The 23603-nt window shown below is 44.5% G+C and overlaps 1 protein-coding gene across 1 annotated transcript in view; it reads right to left on the bottom strand.

Annotated features, from left to right (window-relative positions):
* Window positions 1-1924: 1924 nt before the first annotated feature.
* LOC126232177 (cell surface glycoprotein 1-like) overlaps window positions 1925-23603 on the bottom strand; it is an 87672-nt gene continuing 65993 nt past the window's right edge. Inside the window, exon 2 of the mRNA XM_049942474.1 lies at window positions 1925-2122. Coding sequence (XP_049798431.1) covers window positions 1925-2122 — 198 coding nt within the window. The remainder of the gene's footprint in view (window positions 2123-23603) is intronic.

The following is a 23603-nucleotide window of genomic DNA, read 5'->3' as shown; positions in this document are numbered from 1 at the left end:
TAGTGTATAATGAATTTTATACGACGACGAATATTAATGCAGTGTAGAATGAATTTTATAAAATGACGAACTCCCGTCAAAACTATACTGTACACTTTTTTACGATTTATTATTTTCGTCTTCGATGCCGGTAGCGCCTTTTATATGACTGACAAAGAGAAGACGTACTGTGTTGTATTTTCATACTACTTTCGTTTGCTATGTCGAGCGTCAATGTATGTACTGAAAATGTATGTAAAGGTGACAAAACGTTACGCCAGGTGTGTTGGATCTGAGGGTAGTTCCACGGGAGGGTGCCACTGATTTGGTAGCGTGACATCTGACTGTCTCTGGTTATACAGTGTCAGTACAATAAACCTACGATGTAATACTATACATCCCGTACAAATTTAGCACCGAGAGTGGGCAAAGAAGAATATCTACAGTTATGTATAACGATGTTTAACCCTTATGTGTGTAATTTGACGTATAATCCTCACGTTTATTCGTGACCGTTTAAAAATAAGTCACATAAGATTTTATTTATAACGATGTATAACCCTTACGTATGTAATTCAAGGTGTAATTCTCACGTTGATATGTGACGGTTTAAGAATGAGTTACGTAAGATTACATAGCAGACCTCATAATTGTGCATAGTCTCTGTTTGCTAGTAGAGTCGTTGGACTGCAATGGCGCTCCACTGATGGAAAAACAATATCTGTGATCCGTTTACGCGCCAAGACGGTTACTAGTAGTCTGCAGCTGTGGTCTGATGCATTTGTGACTGGGCGACGGGTTAACGGACGTGTCCACTCACAGATTATGTTGTTTTACGACGTTCGAATACGTATGCTCGCACTGTGTAACGACGTCACGAGCGTATTTAACAGTATTGACAACGACATACAAATGTGTCACTTTACATTACGTCGGCATGGCTTATGTAAGTAACGTGGCTACTTAGTTAATATGTTTTGTACAATCGGCACAACGTCGAGATGCGTAATGAATCTGTAAAATAATTTTTGAAACATTCTGTATTTTTCAGCAGCTCTTAACCGGGTTTCGACACTGCTAGGAGTGTCTTCCTCAGAATTGAAACTAAAGAGTGGTCTATAACACGGTCACAGATTTATGACTAAAAACGTATGATACAAATTATAAGTACGGAATCATCGTAAAAGACTGGCAGTACTTATGTCATTCATAAAATAATGAATATGCCAAAAGGGCATTAGTCACAAAGATATTTAAGATAAAAAGTGTGACGGCGAGCCAGTAAGGGCTGCTCGTTACTTGCGTGGTGCAGGTTGTAAACGGACTTTGTGACTAATGCCCTTTTGGCATATTTATTATTTTATAAATGACATGTAAGTACTGCCAGTCTTTCAGGATAATTCCGTACTTACAATTTGTATAATACATTTTTAGTCATAAATCTGTGACCGTATTATAGACCACTCTTTAGTTTAAATTCTGAGGAAGACACTCCTAGCAGTTTCGAAACCCGGTTAATTCCTTAAAAATTAGTGTCTGAGGGCTGTTTTCTTTTAATTGCAAGTATTCACGGTCTCTGAACGTGCAGCCGTGTACAAAATTTTGCGAAACTTATAACAGTCACTGGCGGAAAGATGATGTCCTTAAATTTTTTTTTTATGACTGTGAATCCCAGCTACAAGAAGTTCATTCATTAAAGTTCTCTCTCCTTTCAACATTGTCTGAATTATTCACCACAATTCTTTGCACTCTGTCGGTTAAGCGTCATTCAAACCACCTCTGTGTAAAGGTTACTGTTTCATAAAAGTAGACATTTTGTAAGAGTGTAACACGATCTACGTAGTGAAACGGCTGGCGACATTTTATTACGAAAGGCTCGAAATACTCGGTGAGCGATTTCCTTGTGGAGGGCTTAGCAGTTGGCGGGAAGAGAACGATGCAGCGGTCAGGGGGTGGGGGTGGGGGTGCAGGGCCGGCAGGCTGCAGGCAGGGGGTGGCTGTGATCGATGGCCGACGGCGCGCCCAGTGGGGGTGGGGGTGGCCACCCCCGCGCCTGCGGCCGTTCACCCCGGCGGCCTTGAACTGGACTGCCCGGGCAGCGGGGGTGGCCGGGGGCGTCCGTGGCTGCTGTACTCTGCTGCCCCTACACGGGGTGTCGGGGGTGGTGTACTGAACAGCGTTGTATCGGTGTCTACTCGATTTGCAGACTGGTAATTACAGCGGCTAGGAGCTGCAGGTTTTGGGGTCAGTACACGTGGCAACAATGAGACAGTAGTGCGTATTTTCCCCCTGAGCTGCAGGTCCGGTCGATACACAGTGGCAGGTGTAGTCCGTTTACATTCGCAGGTGTCAGTAAACGATCTTCATGAAATTTGCTGGGTGTGTAGAGGGTGCTAAGTACCGCAGTAGTTATTTCCTTTTTTTTGTGCCCACTTTAACTTTTAAGGGACAAAACACACTCTTGAAAGGTAATTCGGCATTTTAGACTAAGGGGAAATAGCTTCGAAACGATTATAAATAAAATATATGATGATTTTTAAATCGGCACCCTAGCTGCAAACAGGCGTTCGTATACATCATCGGGGACATGTTGAAAACGTGTGCCGCAACCGGGACTCGAACACGGTATCTGCTTACGTGGCAGACGCTCAATTCATCTAATTTTTTTTATTTTTTTTTATTTTTCTTTTTTTTATTTTTCTTTTTTTTCGTTGTTTGGTCGTTGCGTACGTCACATGTGGTCTTAGTACTGACAAGGGAACCTGCCCATCGCACCCCCCTCAGATTTAGCTATAAGTTGCACAGTGGATAGGCCTTGAAAAACTGAACACAGATCATCAAGAAAACAGGAAGAAGTTGTGTGGAACTACGAAAAAATAAGCAAAATATACAAACTGATTAGTCCATGCACAAGATATACAACATTAAGGAACATGTAAGCGCATGAGCCCGGTGGCCGCGTGGTTAGCGTGAGCAGCTGTGAAACCAAAGGTCCATGGTTCAAGCCTGCACTCTAGTGAAAAATTTTAATTTTTTATTTTCAGACAATTATCTGTCTGTCCGTTATGTTTTCATCACTTTTTTGGGAGTGATTATCACATCCACAAGAAATCCTAAATCGGAGAAGGTAGAAGAATCTTTTTACCCATTCGCCATTCGACAACATATTCCTGTCATGTGACGCACATGCCGTCACCAGTGTCGTATAGAATATATCAGACGTGTTTTCCTGTGGAGTAATCGGTTGACCTATGACCTTGCGATCAAATGTTTTCGGTTCCCATTGGAGAGGCACGTCCCTTCGTCTACTAATCGCACGGTTTCGCGGTGCGGTCGCAGAGCACAGAGACTAAACTTACTACAGTGAACAGAGACGTCAATGAACGAACGGACAGATCATAACTTTGCGAAAATAAATAAAGTTATCGCTTGAGGAAAGACTTGAACCAAGAACCTCTTGTTCCGCAGCTGCTCACGCTAACCACGCGACCACGGCGTTCCTGGGCACAGACTATCCTTAATGTTGCCTATCTTGCCCATGGGCTACTCAGTTTGTATATTTTGCTTATTTTTTTTTTTCATAGTTCCACACAACATCTTCCAGTTTTCTCGATTGATCTGTGTTCCGTTTTTTCAAGGCCTACCCACTGTGCCAACTTATAACTAAATCTTAAGGGGGTGCGATGGGGAGGTTCCCTTGTGAGACTGGTTTGATGCAGCTCTCCACGCTACTCTATCCTGTGCAAGCTTCTTCATCTCGCAGTACTTACTGCAACCTACATCCTTCTGAATCTGCTTAGTGTATTCATGTCTCCCTCTACCATTTTTACCCTCCACGCTGTCCCACCAACCGATCCCTTCTTCTAGTCAAGTTGTGCCACAAACTCCTCTTCTCCCCAATCCTATTCAATACCTCCTCATTAGTTGTGTGATCTACCCATCTAATCTTCAGCATTTCTTTTGTAGCATCACATTGGTCACACTCCATACAAATACTTCCAGAAACGACTTCCTGACACTTAAATCAATACTCGATGTTAACAAATTTCTCTTCTTCAGAAAGGCTTTCCTTGCCATTGCCAGCCTACGTTTTATATCTTCTCTACTTCGACAATCACCAGTTATTTTCCTCTCCAAATAGCAAAACTCCTTTACTACTTTAAGTGTCTCATTTCCTAATCTAATTCCCTCAGCATCACCCGACTTAATTCGACTACATTCCATTATCCTCGTTTTGCTTTTGTTGATGTTCATCTTATTACCCTCCTTTCAAGACACGTCACATGAGATTCGTTAAATTCGTTTGCTCATCGTTGGACGCAGTTTTCTGTAACAGAGGTCAGCCAGCTCATCTGAGCCACCGAGGGCACAGAGGATAGTTCGCCTGCGGGGACTCATCCCTCGCACGCGCTTGCGTGTCCCCAATGATGTATGTAGACGCCTGTTTGCAGCTGGGGTGTCTGTTTGATTATCATCTCATTCTGCAGAAGCTGCACGTTCGATCGGTGGTACCTGACGTTTCGGGAACACATGCTACGTTCGTATAAAGCTACGAACTATACGGTCGGCGACGTGTGGAAGCTAGGGCCCGGCCGCGCGCCGTGCTCGGATAGCCACATGCCGCGATAAGCGCCATATCCGGGTTCGATTCCCGGTCCGGCACAAATTTTCATCGCCGTCGTACCGTTCTACAGCCGATCGTAGTCCTCATTCGCAATTGCGAATTCATCGGATATATCAGTAAATGGTCTTTTTTTTTTTTATTTACAGATCCGTCTTACCGACGTGTCACAAACGCTGCCTAACAGACATTCCGAATAAAACGTTTTTATTAAAGGCGCCGCCTGTGGTCGCCAGCCGCGTACCTGATTAATTACGCGAGGTCGCAACGTGCAGTGGCAGAAATGCGGCGACTGCTGAATCAAAGAGATCGCGGCGAGGCGCGCGCTCTCTCTCTCTCTCTCTCTCTCTCTCTCTCTCTCTCTCTCTCTCTCTCTCTCTGTCTCCTCCCCCCCCCCCCCGTCTCTCTCTCTCTCTCTCTCTCTCTCTCTCTCTCTCTCTCTCTCTCTCTCTCTCTCCCCTCTGCAGCCAAAGAGACACAGTACATCACGCAAAGGCCTTCTACCATGGTGCTACGGCCACGGGTATGCCAGACAAGTGTACACCAGTATCAGTGTGTGTCGGCTACTGCTGGGGACGTTCAGCTGCCAGCACAACAAACTGCTGCGCTCAAATTAACCCATTAGCGCCGGAATTAATTTTTTCGTGATTTTTTAAAGAAATTGCGTTTTTATGGCTGTAAAACGCATAAATTACGCAACAGTTGTTTCGACGAAAATCATCACCGCCATTACTGAGATATTGGATGTTGCCATACGGCAACGCTAGGCGCTTTCACTACCTACATTTATATGGATTACAACTTCAACTAAAATAAGTAGGTTATTGAAATTTCTTATTACATATACAAGTTTTCTGCAAATTTATTATTCAGTCTTCATCGTACAATTGATACTCGTACTTTATAACACAGTACAATTAATAATCAAAAATCAGACCTTGAACTCAGCATTATTTTACATGAAATGGAATAAAACAGTCAGTACACAATCCCACATTACACTTTGAGCACATTGTTGTCACAATAGATTTACAGTCCTTGTGTGCACACCTTTTCTTCTTCTTCTTTCCTTCTGTGTGCTGGACGAGGTGGTCAGTCTTATCAAACCCAATTGAATCTGATGTGCGGCTGTCGGAACACGCCCTCGACGCAGGTCTCCCGGCTCCTTTCGCTAAAGCTTGGTGTCTCTTCGTGTACACTACTGCTACTTCTCGCTTGAAATCGAGCTGAGAAATAGATTGGTTTCTTGCTTTATTATATGAAATCCAACTGTTTTCTATAGCGACATCTAACATCTATGTAAAGACACACCAGTACCATTTCTTGCTTCTTATTGCAATGCGATAGCACGCTAGATTCTGATCAGTACCTCCCAGGTATGTATTATCTTTGGCTACCAGTTTTGGCCTGCGAACCATAATTTTTCTTCTTGCAAGAATCTCTTGATTTGGTCGAAGAAGAGACCATTGTGACAACTGAGTTGTCCAGCCACCGCACATACAATAATCCGTTATTCTTCTCTATTGCTGTCTCAAAATATGGGGGCTCAGCAAACACATCACCTTCAATATTGTCATTATAAAGAATCTCCACCGCCTCAGCAAGCGAGAAACCTCTTCTAAAACAAAAAGAGAACATTCGTCCTTTTACTGAGTACAAGCGCCTAGCGTTGCCATATGGCAACACCGACGTTCAAACGGCCTAAATGAACGTAATTTATTTCACGGCAAGCAGTAACCTCAAAAGAATATATATTTGAGTATTTAAAGCACAACCGTACTAAAAAACTAAATTATATACCGTAAGTTACTGTGTGAAACGTACTTACTCGAACTTATACTCCATTTTTCTTCATCATTCAGCAAACGACGACTTCCAACAGTGCTTACGCCGCAGAATTTAAATGTATTGTTGAAACAGTTCCATTGTAGTGATCTTTACAGTCTTGCGGAACGGAATCCAGTGGTGCCAACACTCTCGCTTCGTCGATGTCGTGGAATCAACGATTTTAAAAAAAGTGTTACAAATGTTGCGATATGGCAACGCACGGCGCTAATGGGTTAACGCTGCGATATTACACTCTGGCAGCATCCACTCTCGCAGGCGTACGTTCAGTCAGGTGCTGGAAGGTTTCTCGGGGAATGGCGGCCCATTCTTCACGGAGTGCTGCACTGAGGAGAGGTATCGATGTCGGTCGGTGAGGCCTGGCACGAAGTCGGCGTCCCGAAACATCGCAGAAGGTGTTCTGTACGCTTTACGTCACGACTCTGTGCAGGTCAGTCCATTACAGGGATGTTACTGTCGTGTAACCACTGCGCCACAGGCCGTGCATTATGAACAGGTGCTCGATGGTGTTGAAACATGCAGTCGCCTTCCCCCAATTGTTGTTCAACAGTGGGAAGCAAAAAGATGATTGCAACATCAGTGTAAGCCTGTGCTGTGATGGAGCCACGCAAAACAACAAGGGGTGCAAGCCCCCTCCATGAAAAACACGACCACACCGTAACACCAGCGCCTCCGAATTTTACTGTCGGCACTACACACGCTGGCAGATGACGTTCACCGGGCATTCGCCGTACCCACACCCTGCCATCGGATCGCCACATTGTGAACCGTGATTCGTCACTCCACACAACGTTTTTCCACTGTTCAATCGTCCTATCTTGACGCTCCTTACACAGAGCGAGGCGTCGTTTGGCATTTACCGGCGTGATGTGTGGCTTATGAGCAGCTCGACAGTCAAATCCAAGTTGTCTCACCTCGCGCCTAACTGTCATAGTACTTGCAGTGGATCCTGATGCTGTTTGGTATTCCTGTGTGACGGTCTGGACAGATGTCTGCCTATCACACATTACGACCCTCTTCAACTGTCGGCGGTCTCTGTCAGTCAACAGACGAGGTCGGCCTGTACGCTTTTGTGCCGTACGTGTCCCTTCGCGTTTCCACTTCACTATCACATCGCAAACAGTGGACCTAGGGATGTTTAGGAGTGTGGAAATCTCGCGTACAGACGTATGACACAAAAGTGACACCCCATCACCTGACCACGTTCGAAGTCCGTGAGTTCCGCGGAGCGCCCCATTCTGCTCTCTCACGATGTCTGATGACTACTGAGGTCGCTGATATGGAGTACCTGGCAGTAGGTGGCAGCACAGTGCACCTAATATGAAAAAGCGATGTTTCTCGGGGTGTTGGAATAGTTTTGATCACATAGTGTTTATAGTCTTTGGTTTTATAGATCGTCTTAGAAACAATAAGAAACCTGGTGTTTGTTTAAGAGGAACCAGTTCTTGTTTTGCCGTGTGCTACTCTCTGAGATTTAGGCAAGTGTTCTGTTATGATGCACTTCTTGTTTCTAACGATGGGAACGTAGGGAGGATGAAGTTATCAGAGAGAAGGGGGCAGTAAGATAGGAAATTCGATTGAAGACCTCTTAAGAATAGATTCACTGTGTGTGTCTGCAGCTGAAAAGTCAGTTGAAGACCTGCTGAAGCAAAGAAAGCTTGGAGAAGGAAATCAGCAGAAGAGCCTCGAAGGGAAGCAGGACCCCGAGTACAAATCTGGGGCCTTCTGAAGAGGTGACACCAGAAGAAAAAAAAAAGGTTAGGTTGAACTATAAACTGCGTTTCCAGAAAATTATATATTTTTTAAAATTTATGCACCTTTTTTCTCAGAATCTGAAGGCTAGAACCGTGAGATTTTGTGCGCATTTCTATAAACCCAATAAATGTTGTGTAAAGAGCAAATTTTGAAATTTTTATTTTAAGGTAGGATATGGAGCAGAATGGTTGGTTTTTGCAAGAATTTCACTCAGAGAATTGAATTCGGAAATTATTAAAATTCTTCTATTCGATATGTTAAAAGAAAGTCTCATAAGGGCTTACTGTATGCAGAAAGATTAAACAGGCCTAATTTTATAGAAATCTCACGCATAGTTTCTGAGGAAAAGGTATATATTGTTTGTAAAGAAAATTTTTAAATTACATAAAAAGGTAAATATTTTATATATAATGCAAGAAACTTTACAGTAAATGTGTTAATTTCGTGTAAATAGCGGTAAAAAGTTTCTGTGCATTATCTTTAAAGTTGTGGATTTGGTGCATCTCTTAAGTGCTCTGTGTTTTTCATAAACGCCCCCTCTCGAGTACAGAATTGCATCGAGAAGCCTCGTACAGGTAGTAGAGGTGCCACCTGGCGGCAAAATACTGAAAGTTTCAACCCGTACATTGAGTTCCACTTCAGTTCAATGCGTCTGCTATTGCTCGTACAACAAATTTCGCATCTGGAGTGAATTCCTTCCCACACTGGCAAATGCCGGGATGGTTCCTTTGAAAGGGCACGGCCGATTTCCTTCCCCATCCTTCCCTAACCCGAGCTTGCGCTCCGTCTCTAATGACCTCGTTGTCGACGAGACGTCAAAAAACACTGACCTAACCTAACCTTCCCACACTTTTATTCGTCCTATCCGGCATCACTTCTGCAGCTACATAATATACCATTTTGTCGTTCCTAGTGGCTGAATTCGGTACTGCAACAATAAGTGAGTGAAAAGACGATGCGTTTTGCTACTGGATGGATCCTTAACCTCACGCCAAGTCGTCTCAGTATAAGTCTGTATTTAAGTCAACTTGTAGAATCGTTTCAGAATCACCCCTTATTAACAGGAAAACGTACAGACGTTTATGCACGTCACGGTATATTTAGACGGGGAAAGGACTCGGGCTGTCCCTCCCCCCTACACGGGTTTGTCAAACAAGCGCGCAGGAGTACCGGTCAAGTTCGTCAAATCGAAACTCGCATTCTGAACGAGCCGTCACAATGCGCGTGTATGTTAGCGAAGTGCATTGGCGCTAGTTCGCACCGTACGAGCCACGATTTTTTTAATTCACGCAAATCTGCTACAGCTGCTAGATGTCTAGCACGTGTCCAGTAAGAAACTCGCTGTTGCCTGGTAAAGAAGAAAGTTCGTGAATGTTTTCCCGTAGACAGAGGAAAAGGTGAAAATCTCACGGCGCAACATCAGTGGCCGTAGAATGACTTGCCAGCCTAACTCGTGTGTAGTGTTTTTTGTCAGTCCAGCAGAATGCGGCCGCGCTTTATCGTGGAGTAAGGTCACTTCGCGCAGCCTTGCCAGTCATAGTTCTTGCACTGCGTCTGCAAGATGTCTCAGTTGTTGATGGTTACACCTCGGCGGAGGTTCGAGTCCTCCCTCGGGCATGCGTGTGTGTGTGTGTCGCGTCACATATGCCAGTTCCCGAGTACACCCACGAGGATCATCGTGGATTAACGGATTACAACGATCTCCATCAGACCCTGCCCGCCTACCTCGACGTAGAGACTCACTGGTGTCGAAACGACCCTCTTCGAAACGAGAAAACCATTTTCTTGTCCTGCTGTGTCCAGTGTCATTAAACGCACACACGGCGCACATGTTTCTGGCTGCCTTGAAATTCTACGGAAGAATATGTCAGAAGTGTTGCGATTTCTGCAATTGGCACTCCATTTCCTGACGTCCACACCTCCACTCACTATCTGCAAATGACACAGTGACAATTTGTATACGCAAATAGCAACAGTGAACTAAAAATAAAAAATGTCAGTCGATAAAGAAACCTGCAGCAAACGGAATGCCAACATACAAACCAAATACGCTACGAAGTTATGCACCAGTCTAATAGGTTCTCTTTTATTTATTTATTTTTTTTTTCAGCGTATCGAATATGAAAAAGTGCTCATAGGTCTTACGGTACCCATTTCAGACCCCATGTTTACCTCAGTTTTTCCCTGGGAATGATCATTCGTGATATATCGCCGAGTTCTGTCCTTTCCTGATCGGAAACCCTGTATAGGGTGGTTGTTGTTGTTGTTGTTGTTGTTGTTGTTGTTGTTGTTGTTGTGGTCTTCAGTCCTGAGACTGGTTTGATGCAGCTCTCCACGCTACTCTATCCTGTGCAAGCTTCTTCATCTCCCAGTACCTACTGCAGCCTACATCCTTCTGAATCTGCTTAGTGTATTCATCTCTTGGTCTCCCTCTACGATTTTTACCCTCCACGCTGCCCTCCAATACTAAATTGGTGATCCCTTGATGCCTCAGAACATGTCCTACCAACCGGTCCCTTCTTCTCCCCAATCCTATTCAATACCTCCTCATTAGTTACGTGATCTACCCATCTAATCTTCAGCATTCTTCTGTAGCACCACATTTCAAAAGCTTATATTCTCTTCTTGTCCAAACTATTTATCGTCCACGTTTCACTTCCATACATGGCTACACTCCATATAAATACTTTCAGAAACGACTTCCTGACATTTAAATCTATACTCGATGTGAACAAAGTCCTCTTCTTCAGAAACGCTTTCCTTCCCATTGCCAGTCTACACTTTATATCCTCTCTACTTCGACCACCATCAGTTATTTTGCTCCCCAAATAGCAGAACTCCTTTACTACCTTAAATGTCTCATTTCCTAATCTAATTCCCTCAGCACCACCCGAATTAATTCGACTACATTCCATTATCCTCGTTTTGCTTTTGTTGATGTTCATCTTATATCCTCCTTTCGAGACGCTGTCCATTCCGTTCAACTGTTCTTCCAAGTCCTTTTGCTGTCTCTGACAGAATTACAATGTTATCGGCGAACCTCAGAGTTCTTATTTCTTCTGCTACTCCGAAGCTTTCTTTTGTTTCCTTTACTGCTTGCTCAATATACAGATTGAATAACATCGCGGAGAGGCTACAACGCTGTCTCACTCCCTTCCCAACCACTGCTTCCCTTTCATGTCCCTGGACTCTTATAACTGCCATCTGCTTTCTGTACAAATTGTAAATAGCCTTTCGCTCCCTGTATTTTACCCCTGCCACCTTTAGAATGTGAAAGAGAGTATTCCAGTCAACGTTGTCAAAAGCTTTCTCTAAGTCTACAAATGCTAGAAACGTAGGTTTGCCTTTCCTTAATCTTTCTTCTAAGATAAGTCGTAGGGTCAGTATTGCCTCACGTGTTCCAACATTTCTACGGAATCCAAACTGATCTTCCCCGAGGTCGACTTCTACCAGTTTCTCTATTCGTCTGTAAAGAATTCGCGTTAGTATTTTGTAGCCGCGACTTATTAAACTGATAGTTCGGTAATTTTTACATTTGTCAACACCTGCTTTCTTTGGGATTGGAATTATTATATTCTTCTTGAAGTCTGAGGGTAACATCCGTCATTGGCTGCCAGCGGTGTGGTGTGCTCGCACAGTGGCTGTGTTGTGGTACGCACGCCGGGGCACGTGCCGCTGTGTGCAGCGGACCACACCTCCCCCTCCCCCTCCCCCGCGTCTTGTGAATACTGCATCGCGCGGGCAGCCGCAGGCGAGCCCCGACCGCGGACGGAAGACACGTAAATATTATAGGGGCAGGGAAGCGGTTTACATGAGCGGCCTCGCCGGGGTCGTAAAAAACCTCCGCCACTGTCAAGGTCGAATTCGAGGGGGGCTCAGGTGGTGGTGGCTGTGGGAGGGGTGGCGTACATCACTCCCTCCCTCCCCCCCTCCCTGTCTCCCTGTCTGTCTACGTCGACGCGCCGCCAACTGTCCAGGGAGGAGCGTGGAGCACATCGACTGCCCAGCGGAGCTTCGGCAGCCGAGCGCAGCGCAGAGCCACCTGGCGGGCGCGCGGCGCAACCTCGCAGCGCTTCGCCCGCCTAGTTCCGCTCGGGCGCCGCTAGATGGCGAGAGCAGAAGCTCCGACAGTTGTTGCACCGGTCCCGGCTATTGCATTGATAGGTTATATTTTATTGTTGGCAGCCCTGCGTTTTTTCCATATGTATCTTTTTTAATCGATTTATCGATAATAAGCCGCCCTTTCAATATACGATAAGATATTGTGTTGAATCGTCGTCATCGTGAGCTATTTGATACCTCGGTTCCTTCATGTACACATCGGCCACTCTTAACTTTCAACTTTCATTTTTCTTAGTGCTACCACGTAGTTGGGTTAAATTGCACGATGAAACAGTTCCGTCTAATGTGTTCCCACAGGAAAAAGGGGTGCCGCGCCCTTAGGCCACTAAGTTCTGAAAAGAAACAGAGAAATTACCTGCAGACCTTATCTACGACACTTATTATCCGAGAGAAATATGACGTTGAAGTACCTGATTAACAGCTTCATTTCAATTTGTTTCTTCTTCTTTCGTTTCACCCTGTTTGCGGTACGCTGGATTACTCATTTCATTGTGTGGTGTTCTTTTCTTAGGGCCCAGTATTTCTTCATTCTTTCTGATCTTATTTTCCTCTCTTCTTCAGAGATGAGGGGTTTGGACTTTTGTGTAGATTTGTCTTGAAACCTTATGTTTTCATCTTTAGTAATTAATTCAGCTGTTCAATCAATAACTGAATTTCTTTATTAATTTTGTTCTACTAACTTTAGTAATTCCATCTCTCAAGGCTACAACGGTGAAATTGGGAATTTTTACCAATTGCAATACGGCTAGTTTAAAATACATTAAATGACTTCATTTCTTTGCAAAATACTCCCCTTTAGCAGCCCTTAAAGTAAACATACCACTCTTCTTAAACAACTTCGAGAAACTAGATTATTATAATACTCCACTACTTCATTTCTTTATCTTTTTTGGGAACACAAAGTGCTGGGACACGTCTGTATGGTGAAAAGGCCATGGAGCTGATCCATACTGTTGTGGCGTAACAAGCTAGCTACGCCACACTGAGAAGGAAGCCGGAAGGCACGCGTACACACACGCCGACGGGCGTCAAGTCTGGAACAGGATACGTTATGACTGCTATAAAGAAAATACGTAGCTTTGGAATATATTTAACTTTTAATCACTCCTTGTGATACATCTCTCTCTTGACTATACAAATGAGACTCGTAAGATACATGCACTGTTACAATTGGCGCCTTGCTAGGTCGTAGCCATTAACTTAGCTGAAGGCTATTCTAACTGTCTCTCGGCAAATGAGAGAAAGGCTTCGCCAGTGTAGTCGCCAGCAACGTCGTCGTACAACTGGGGCGAGTGCTAGTCCGTCTCTCGAGACCTGCCGTGTGGTGGCGCTCGGTCTACGATCACACAGTGGCGACACGCGGGTCCAACATGTACTAATGGACCGCGGCCGATTTAAGCTACCACCTAGCAAGTGTGGTGTCTGGGGTGACACCACACATACGCCATGCAAATATTCAGTTACAGTTTTGCTTTGTCGTGGTGGTAAATTATTTTTCCTTTTGGCCGTTTTTCCACGAAATTTTTCAAGAATTTGTGGTTAACAGACACTAACGGTACATACAGTATATCGTCTAATGCTATAGTAGCAACATGACCAGTTCCGTAAAGAACGAAAACAAAACTTCTAACTAGCCCTGCGAATTCGGACTTTCCTAAGATTAGACCCTGTCGGAAAAACCCATTGATCCGACTGGCTTTTCTTTTCAGGGCCATAACAGTAAATTCAAGATTCATTACCCCAAACCAAATGTAAAGTACCATTTGGAGGTTTTCCAGAGTTGTTCTATTCAATCAGTGCGTTGTTGTTTCTGATCGGAACTAGGTTTATATGGAAACCACCGAGAACTAAGTTCTGTTAAGTCTAGGTGTCGATATAACATGTTTCGGACTTGACTCATACAAATGCCCAATGTCGGCTGAATAATCTCGTAAAGGTCTTCTTCGATCTTGTTCAGACGTTGCTCGAACAGCGGCAATATTTTCATCAGTTTCACAAGCTGCGACAGGGTCGCGGAAGCGAAGAAGAAATTTCTTTCATTTTTATCAACGACCACAAAACGTCTGGTCCTTAGACTACAGGTTTCGGTCACGACGCCGCCATGATACTAGGACATGTTGTCAAACGGATCTGAAGGTGGTCACTGCCGTCTCAAATCGGTGGTCCAGGGACCACGTGGTTTGTGAACATTCACAGGAATAAAGGTGGTTTATTTTCATCAGTAACAGCAGGCTTTAGATACTGCTTCATTGCATCGTGAAGTTCGCCAGCGTCTTCGTATGTGTGCTTACAAAGTGCAAATTCCGCTGCATCTGACGCCGAATTTATTCTCAGATGAGGCAACCTTTCATCTATCAGGAAAGGTTAAGAAGCAAAATTTTCGGATTCGTCGTTCGCAAAATCTGCACGTTGTCACGAACTTGGCAAGAAATTGAATGTAGACTCGATATTCTTCGTGGTACAAATAGTTCACACGTAGAGGTGTATTGATGATAAATAAATAAATTCTTTGAGATGCTCTACAATGTGGTGCATTTTTCATTGTCGTATCTACTGTGGTTCTTTTTCTTCCTGGGCCTTTGAAATCTGGGAGGTTTGAGTGGGACACCCTGTCTGTGTACACGGGCCGTACAGAAAATACACTTGTAGCCTTCCGCCTCTTACATCAAAGACAGAGTTGTCAAGGAAGTTTGAGGACATGGCTTCTATGGACTTTAAATAACACATAATTACATTTTTTCGTACACAATACTAACTAAATTTAACGTCCTTTTGTCCTGTACTGTTTCAAATTTATTTACATAATCGGTGTTTCAAGCTCAACACGCTGTTTTTCTCCCTCTTTTGTAATTGCCCTTGGTTCACGGGACACGCTCATAGTAGACTTTTTCCAGGAAGCTGGGCAGTGCATCCTTCGTGGCGGTGGAACTTCTCAGAGAGCGCTCATTAAGAGTCGATGTTGCTGGAACTTTCTCGAAATTAACCCTGACGCAACACTATCTGAACTCGACGTGAGCAGTTGTGCTCTGAGGAAAAATGATGAGAAAGGTGAGCACGGGGGCGAGGCAAACGGTCGGAATACGACCGCAACTATTATCAGCTTCGGATAGGTTGTGGAGTTTTTGTTTTCTTTCGCTCTGAAATATACTCCCGCATCTACGATGGCTGTTTGAAAAGTCCCTGCAAAGTCCGAGAGATGGCACCACCGGCGTGTATCGAGGCCACGTTTAGTCGGTAGCATCACTGGAGGTGGGCCAAACGGTTACTCTGGATTAACCGTTATCACAGTTCCAGTTATTCTCTGATAACCGTTATTGTTATTAATAACTGCTAAGTTATTTTTCGCTAGCGAATACCGAATACGCCGACAGTTAAATAACGACATAGTTGGAATCCATCAGTTTAGTTGTCAGTATAACTGCGAGTAGTGTGAAATGGCAGGAATGTCGTATGAATCGTGTCACAACCTTACGTTATTAACTCTGGGTACATTTTAGTTGATGTTAGAACGATTATTAGTGTTTCATATTATATGTTTGTAGGTTATCGGTCGCTATTAGAACTATTATCTTCGTAGCTGCATCAGAAAGTACGCGGAACTTCGCCACAGCACTGTTTAAGTAAAATGTTAACAACGTGCGTTTTTAAGTATGAAGTAATATGTAAACTGAGAACTTTAGGTTAAATTCGAAGTTTAATTTCTTGTGCTGCTCACACAATAGAATAAAGTGTACAGCCTTGTAATACAACAAAAAATCTACGTAATGTGACAGATTCGTTTACTCTTGTGCTGTAAAAGCTAGTCCCATTGGGGAAAGTGTGAGTACGCTAATCCAAGTTTTATGTCAGATTTGGAAACTGCTAGATTTCTCCAGCTACAGCATGTTTATAACATGTGAAGAATCGAAAATGTTGACAGTGTTACATTTCTGGGACTACAACTCGATAATAAATTCAGTTGGGAAGAGCATACCACATTTTTACTGTGCAATTCACACTCAAGTGGCTGGCAGAGGGTTCATCGATCCACCTTCACAATTCTCTATTATTCCCCTCTCGAATGGCGCGTGGCAAAAACGAACATCTAAATCTTCCGTTCCGAGCTCTGATTTCTCTTATTTTATTACGATGATCATTTCTCCCTACGTAGGTGGGTGTCAACAAAATATTTTCGCAATTGGAAGAGAAAGTTGGTGATTGAAATTTCGTAAATAGATCTCATCGCAAAGAAGACCGCCTCTGTTTCAGTGACTGCCACCCCAACTCGCGCATCGTATCAGTGACACTCTCACCCCTCTTGCGCGATATCACGAAACGGGCTGCCCTTCTTTGCACATTTTCGATGTCCTCCGTCAATCCTATCTGGTAAGGATCCCACACGGCGCAGCAATATTCCAGCAGAGGACGGACAAGCGTAATGTACGTTGTCTCTTTAGTAGGTTTGTCGGACATTCTAAGTGTTCTGCCAACAAAGCGCAGTCTTTGTTTCGTCTTCCTCACAATATTATCTATGTGGTCTGTCCAATTTAAGTTGCTCGTAATTGTAATTCCTAGGTATTTAGTCGATTTGACAGCCCTTAGATTTGTGCGATTTATCGTATACCGTAAATTTATCGGTTTTCTTTTAGTACCCATGTGGATGACCTCGCACTTTCCTTTAGTGGCAATTGCCACTTTTCGCACCATACAGAAATTCTCTCTAGATCATTTTGTAATCGGAATTGATCGTCTGATGATTTTACTAGACGGTAAATTAGGGCGTCATCTGCAAGCAATCTAAGGGCTCTGCTCAGATTATCACCATGGTCGTTTATGTAAATCAGGAAGAGGAGAGGGCCTATGACACTACCTTGCGGAACGCCAGATACCACTTCTGTTCTACTAGATGATTTACGAACTGTGACCTGTCTCAGAGGAAATCACGAATCCAGTCACACAACTGAGACGATACTCCGTATGCACGCAAGTAGATTAATAGTCGCTTGTGTGGAACGGTATGAAAAGCGTTCTGGAAATCTAGGAGTATGGAATCGATCTGAGATCCCTTGTCGACAGCACTCATTACTTCATGGGAATAATGAGCTAGCTGCGTTGCACAAGAACGATATTTTCTGAATCCGTGTTGGTTATGTATCAATAAGTCATTTTCTTCAAGGCGATTCATAATGTTCGATCGAGTACAGTATATACTCCAAAATCCCACTGCAAATTGAGGTCAGTGGTAGGGGTCTGTAATTCAATGCTTTACTGCTATTTCCTTTCTTAAATATTGGTGTGACTTGTGCTACTTTACAGTCTGCAGGAGTGAATCAGAAGGTTTATCCGTCATTCACCTACGAGCACGGTCGACTAGACGTAAACTCGTACCCAGACACGTAGTCAGCCATTCTAAACTTTTCACATCCTGTTAACGTCATAGAAGTCGACAATTTCTGTTGTTGATAATTCTTTCGGGTTATATGGCCGTGGTCCATGGAATTCAATTCCTAACGTTTCGTCCAATACTACGTCGGACATCTTCAGAGGTATGGCTGGTCCTGCCGACTGACGAGTCCGGCGTCGGAGAGCGGCATAAATACCGAGGAAAGTGGGCGTGCTCTAGCAGAGAGAAAACTAGTCAAAGATAAAATGTAACTATCGATAATAGTCCCTCATAGATAAAAATCAGTTATCGATTCTGTAACGCCACTCTCCATATATCGCTTAATATTTTAATACAAAAGAAGTGGCCTTGCAATTAAGCGAGATATGGATTTTTATCTATGACGGACTATTATCGATAGTTACATGTTATCTTTGACTAGTTTTCTCTCTGCTACTATGTGCAAGCTAGACCACGCCCACTCTCCTCGGTATTTAGGCCGCTCTCCGACGCCCGACTCCCCAGTCTGCAGGACTCGGCAGGACCAGCCATACCTGTGAAGATGTCCGACGTAGTATTGGACGAAACGTTAGGAATAGAAGAATTCCATGGACCACGGCCATATAACCCGGAAGAATTATCAACAACAGTACCATCCGGACGTGAAAGCCTTCATTGTATGATCGACAATTTCTGTTCCGTTACGAAATTAGTTCCAAGCAAGATGCTTACTTCGGTACAAGCGAATGATAAATGTTCGTACTCAGACTGGCTGGAGACACATATTGGACAAGCGGGACAGGCAGTCAGCGTTCCAGTGGAAACTGTTGCCCGGGGTTTTCGCCGCCGTGCACCTCACTGCAGCAGGTTGTCTGGGCCGGCGAGCTACATGGCTGGGGGTGCTCTGTTAGCGCCTGCACACTCGCTCACATGCTGCCCGCCACGCACGTCTGTGCGGCAGGCTGCATACGCGAGTGGAGAACAGGGGACGACCTTCCGTGCTGGGAAACTCGTAGCTACGAGGGTGGAGGTGTGCTGAAAAGTAGTCGCTCCGAATTTTGTATGTTCAGACTCTTAGCGCTATTTAAATAAAACGCAATTTATTGGCATTCTTCAGGTCTACATTTTTTTTTTTTCTCAGTGCGGTCTCACTGGCGACGAACACATCTCTCCCAGTGACAGGCCAATTTGTCGATACAGTCAATGTAGAGTGTTTGTTTCCGCGGCCACAACCTCTCCCGTGCTTACACTGCTACGCCACTATCAAAGCGAGGCCCTCGAACGTGTTCTTACAACGGAACCTCCCCATCGCCCCCCCCCTCCCTCAGATTTAGTTATAAGTTGGCACAGTGGATAGGCCTTGTAAAACTGAACACAGATCAATCGAGAAAAGAGGAAGAAGTTGTGTGTAATTACGAAAAAAATAAGCAAAATGTACAAACTGAGTGGTCCATGCGCAAGATAGGCAACATCAAGGCTAATGTGAGCTCAGGAGCGCCGTGGTCCCATGGTTAGCGTGAGCAGCTGCGGAACGAGAGGTCCTCGGTTCAAGTCTTCCGTCGAGTGAAAAGTTTACTTTCTTTATTTTCGCAAAGTTATGATCTGTCCGTCCGTTCATTGACGTCTCTGTTCACTGTAATAAGTTTAGTCTCTGTGCTCTGCGACCGCACCGCAAAACCGTGCGATTAGTAGACGAAAGGACGTGCCTCTCCAATGCGAACCGAAAACATTTGATCGCAAGGTCATAGGTCAACCGATTCCTCCACAGGAAAACACGTCTGATATATTCTACACGACACTGGTGACGGCGTGTGCGTCACATGAAAGGAATATGTTATCGACCCACCTAACTTGTATATTTGGCGAATGGGTAAAAAGATTCTTCTACCTTGCCCGATTTAGGTTTTTTTGTGGATGTGATAATCACTCCCAAAAAAAAAAATGATGAAAACATAAGAGTTTGTCACATAAACTGCAACAAATAAATGCAACAGTTTCACAGTCGCACAGTTTTCCCTGTACTCTGTCAAAACATGTGTTTTGAACGTTTTCAATTTTTTCCGCTTAAGTGTAGCGTCCCCATACTACGGCGCAGTGACTTCGCATCGGACGGACGGACAGATAATAATTGTGTGAAAATAAAAAATTAAACTCTTCGCTCGAGGGGAGAATTGAACCAAGTTCCTCTCGTTCCGCAGCTACTCACGCTAACCACGGGACCACGGCGCTCCTTACAATGTCCTTGATGTTGCCTATCTTGCGCATGGACTACTCAGTTTGTACATTTTGCTTATTTTTTTCGTAGTTCCACACAACTTCTTCCTGTTTTCTCGATTGATCTGTGTTCAGTTTTTCAAGGCCTATCCAGTGTGCCAACTTATAACTAAATCTGAGGGGGGTGCGATGGGGTGGTTCCCTTGTTAGAGTTTTGGAAAGGATTGTTGCAGATGTCCGAGCGTTCGCGAGTGGTACGAATCTGTCATGCTTCCCCGTGTGTGGAGAAACTGTTCTGCTGTCAGAAAGTCGATTCCAGCACGCTGCTCCTCGTGGACCGACACAGTTACGTACACAGCCGTGTTACACGCTACAATTCGGAGCCGTCTAGGGGCAGAAGGCTCAGATACGTAGAATGTTCAAATAACTCACGGGTTTGCTAGCGGGTGACGTCGTCGAAGACCGCCGATATTTCGACAGGAGCACACCCTGCCATTATCAAGGCACAAATGCGAGGAAGACAAAATGTGCAAGTTTGAAGGAGTACTTTGCACCTTGGTTCACAGGGCCCACGTTATCTCACACCCTGAAAGTTTGGCATCTCGAAGTCACCTTTCGTCAGAATGGTTATAGCGCGAGGCAGATAAAACGTGCGTTGCACCATGAGCCTTCTGTGCAACGGGTGAGTGACGATAGCAACGAAGTGGCTCCAAAGTCTACGGACTTTTCGCCTTACGCAGGAAGCATTTCCAACAGGATTGGCCGTATTTTGCGGAAATATGATGTGAAATGTGTTTTTCGACCACCTTCTGAGATTAAGGCCCTGTTGGCGTCCGTAAAAGATGATCTCGGTTTGCGTAAGGCTGGGGTCTATCGTATTCCTTGCAGTTGTGGCATGTCATATGTTGATCAGACAATCAGGACTGTGGGAGACCGGTGTATTGAACATAAGCGTCACACACGCCTACAACAGCCGAGCAAATCCGCTATTGCAGAACATTGCCTTGACACCGGTCATCCTATGGAATACAACAACACGGAGATTCTGGCTTGCACGTCCACCTATTGGGATAGTGTTATTAAGGAAGCTGTTGAAATCAGACTGTCAAGCAAACTTATTAACAGAGATGGTGGATTTTTTTTAAATGCTGCTTGGAATCCGGCTCTCTCTCATCAAAAAACAGAGGGACAGAATTTGTGCTACCTCACCTGTTGATTAATACGAGCTGCATTCGAGTTCTAAGGCCTCCGATTTTTTTTCTCCGGGCTGGAAAGAGATAGAAACATGTACATTGTTTTAAAATGAGGCCGCGTTCATTGTCAATACGTTCCAGAGATGGCAGCACCGTACGGCAGATGGAATTTTACCGCCAGCGGCGAGAACGAGAATTGTTTTAAATACTTAAAATGGCGACGTTTTCCTTACTTGAACAGCGTGCAATCATTCGTTTTCTGAATTTGCGTGGTGTGAAACCAATTGAAATTCATCGACAGTTGAAGGAGACATGTGGTGACGGAGTTACGGATGTGTCGAAAGTGTGTTCGTGGGTGCGACAGTTTAATGAAGGCAGAACATCGTGTGACAACAAACCGAAACAACCTCGGGCTCGCACAAGCCGGTCTGACGACATGATCGAGAAAGTGGAGAGAATTGTTTTGGGGGATCGCCGAATGACTGTCGAACAGATCGCCTCCAGAGTTGGCATTTCTGTGGGTTCTGTGCACACAATCCTGCACGACGACCTGAAAATGCGAAAAGTGTCATCCAGGTGGGTGCCGCGAATGTTGACGGACGACCACACGGCTGCCCGTGTGGCACGTTGCCGAGCAATGTTGACGCGCAACGACAGCACGAATGGGACTTTCTTTTCGTCGGTTGTGACAGTGGATGAGACGTGGATGCCATTTTTCAATCCAGAAACAAAGCGCCACTCAGCTCAATGGAAGCACACAGATTCACCGCCACCAAAAAAATTTCGGGTAACCGCCAGTGCTGAAAAAATTGTGTCCATGTTCTGGGGCAGCGAGGGCGTAATCCTTACCCATTGCGTTCCAAAGGGCACTACGGTAACAGGTGCATCCTACGAAAATGTTTTGAAGAACAAATTCCTTCCTGCACTGCAACAAAAACGTCCACGAAGGGCTGCGCGTGTGCTGTTTCACCGAGACAACGCACCCGCACATCGAGCTAATGTTACGCAACAGTTTCTTCGTGATAACAATTTTGAAGTGATTCCTCGTGCTCCCTACTCACCTGACCTGGCTCCTAGTGACTTTTGGCTTTTTCCAACAATGAAAGACACTCTCCGTGGCCGCACATTCACCAGCCGTGCTGCTATTGCCTCAGCGATTTTCCAGTGGTCAAAACAGACTCCTAAAGAAGCCTTCGCCGCTGCCACGGAATCGTGGCGTCAGCGTTGTGAAAAATGTGTACGTCTGCAGGGCGATTACGTCGAGAAGTAACGCCAGTTTCATCGATTTCGGGTGAGTAGTTAATTAGAAAAAAAAAAAAAAAAATTGGAGGCCTTAGAACTTGAATGCACCTCGTAGTAACTATCGATATTTCTGATGTTGGTTATCTTTGTGTGTGTTGACACTTGCTCTGTTAGTGGTGTCTTCCTTGTTCCTCCTCTGTGAACCGAGGTATTAAATTTCCTTGCACATTTCTCCTTCCTCGCATTTGTGCCTCGAGAATGGCAGGGTGTGCTCCTGTCGAAATATCGGCGGTGTTCCACGACGCCACCCGGCAGCAAACCCGTAAGTTATTTGTACAGTCAGTTCGCCGGGAAAAGTTTAGGTCTCACATGTAGAATGTTGATAACGTTGTTTTATTTGGCAAGTTATTTGGCAAGTTGTAAGATTTTCCACATAGAAAATTGGAAGGAATTAGTTTTCAGCACTCACCAGTACTTATTAACACGCAATGTTGCGGCCAACGGTGGAGAAGCAAAGTGAGGTTGTTGTTGTTGTCGTTTCAGTCGGAAGACTGCTCTGTTGCAGCTGTGTGCGTTGCTCCACCCTCCTGAAGCCTCTTCCTCTCCGAACGACCCCTGCAGCTCTCTCAAACTCGGTCAGTGTGGTCAGGCCTATCTTTGCACCTACAGTTTTTTTTTTTACTGTCGACACTTCCCTGCAGCAGAAAACTGACGGTTCCTGTATGCCGCGAGATATACGCTGTTGAGCGTTCCATTCTCGTCCTAGAGTTACATAAATTTGTTTTCGCCCTAATTCTATACAGCAGGAGAGAGTGGCGGAATTCAGCGCACCTAAGGCATTTTGACTGTGACCTATATTCTGTAATGTACACAGGCTCCAATTTTCGTCTAACATTAGCCGCATGTGTTCATTGTCACGTAACTTAAAACCATAAATATACAGCTGTATGTTTTAGAAAAAAAAAACGTGCTAATTATGAGACTATTAAAGTGCGTCATTTTACCCGGCATATGGTGCAATGTACTTAACTCCACACATCTTATAATGCAAAATGTATGTATTGAATATTGTGTGTTTGTAAACGAAACACTGAACAAAGAAGTTTAGAAAAATAAAATAGCGAAAACATCAGGTTAATAAACTATGGAAGAGATACAACACAATAGTAAGTTTTCCTGTAAAATAGCGACATAAATGAAGACGACGAATCGAGTATAAGCGTATTCAGTCATTGGTCTCGTGTATATCCGTAAAGCAAGTGACGTTTCT

This window comes from Schistocerca nitens, unplaced genomic scaffold (assembly GCF_023898315.1).
Source record: "Schistocerca nitens isolate TAMUIC-IGC-003100 unplaced genomic scaffold, iqSchNite1.1 HiC_scaffold_465, whole genome shotgun sequence".
Taxonomy (NCBI): domain Eukaryota; kingdom Metazoa; phylum Arthropoda; class Insecta; order Orthoptera; family Acrididae; genus Schistocerca; species Schistocerca nitens.
The sequence above is the reverse complement of the archived record's forward strand: the minus strand, read 5'-3'. Positions and strand labels throughout refer to the sequence as shown.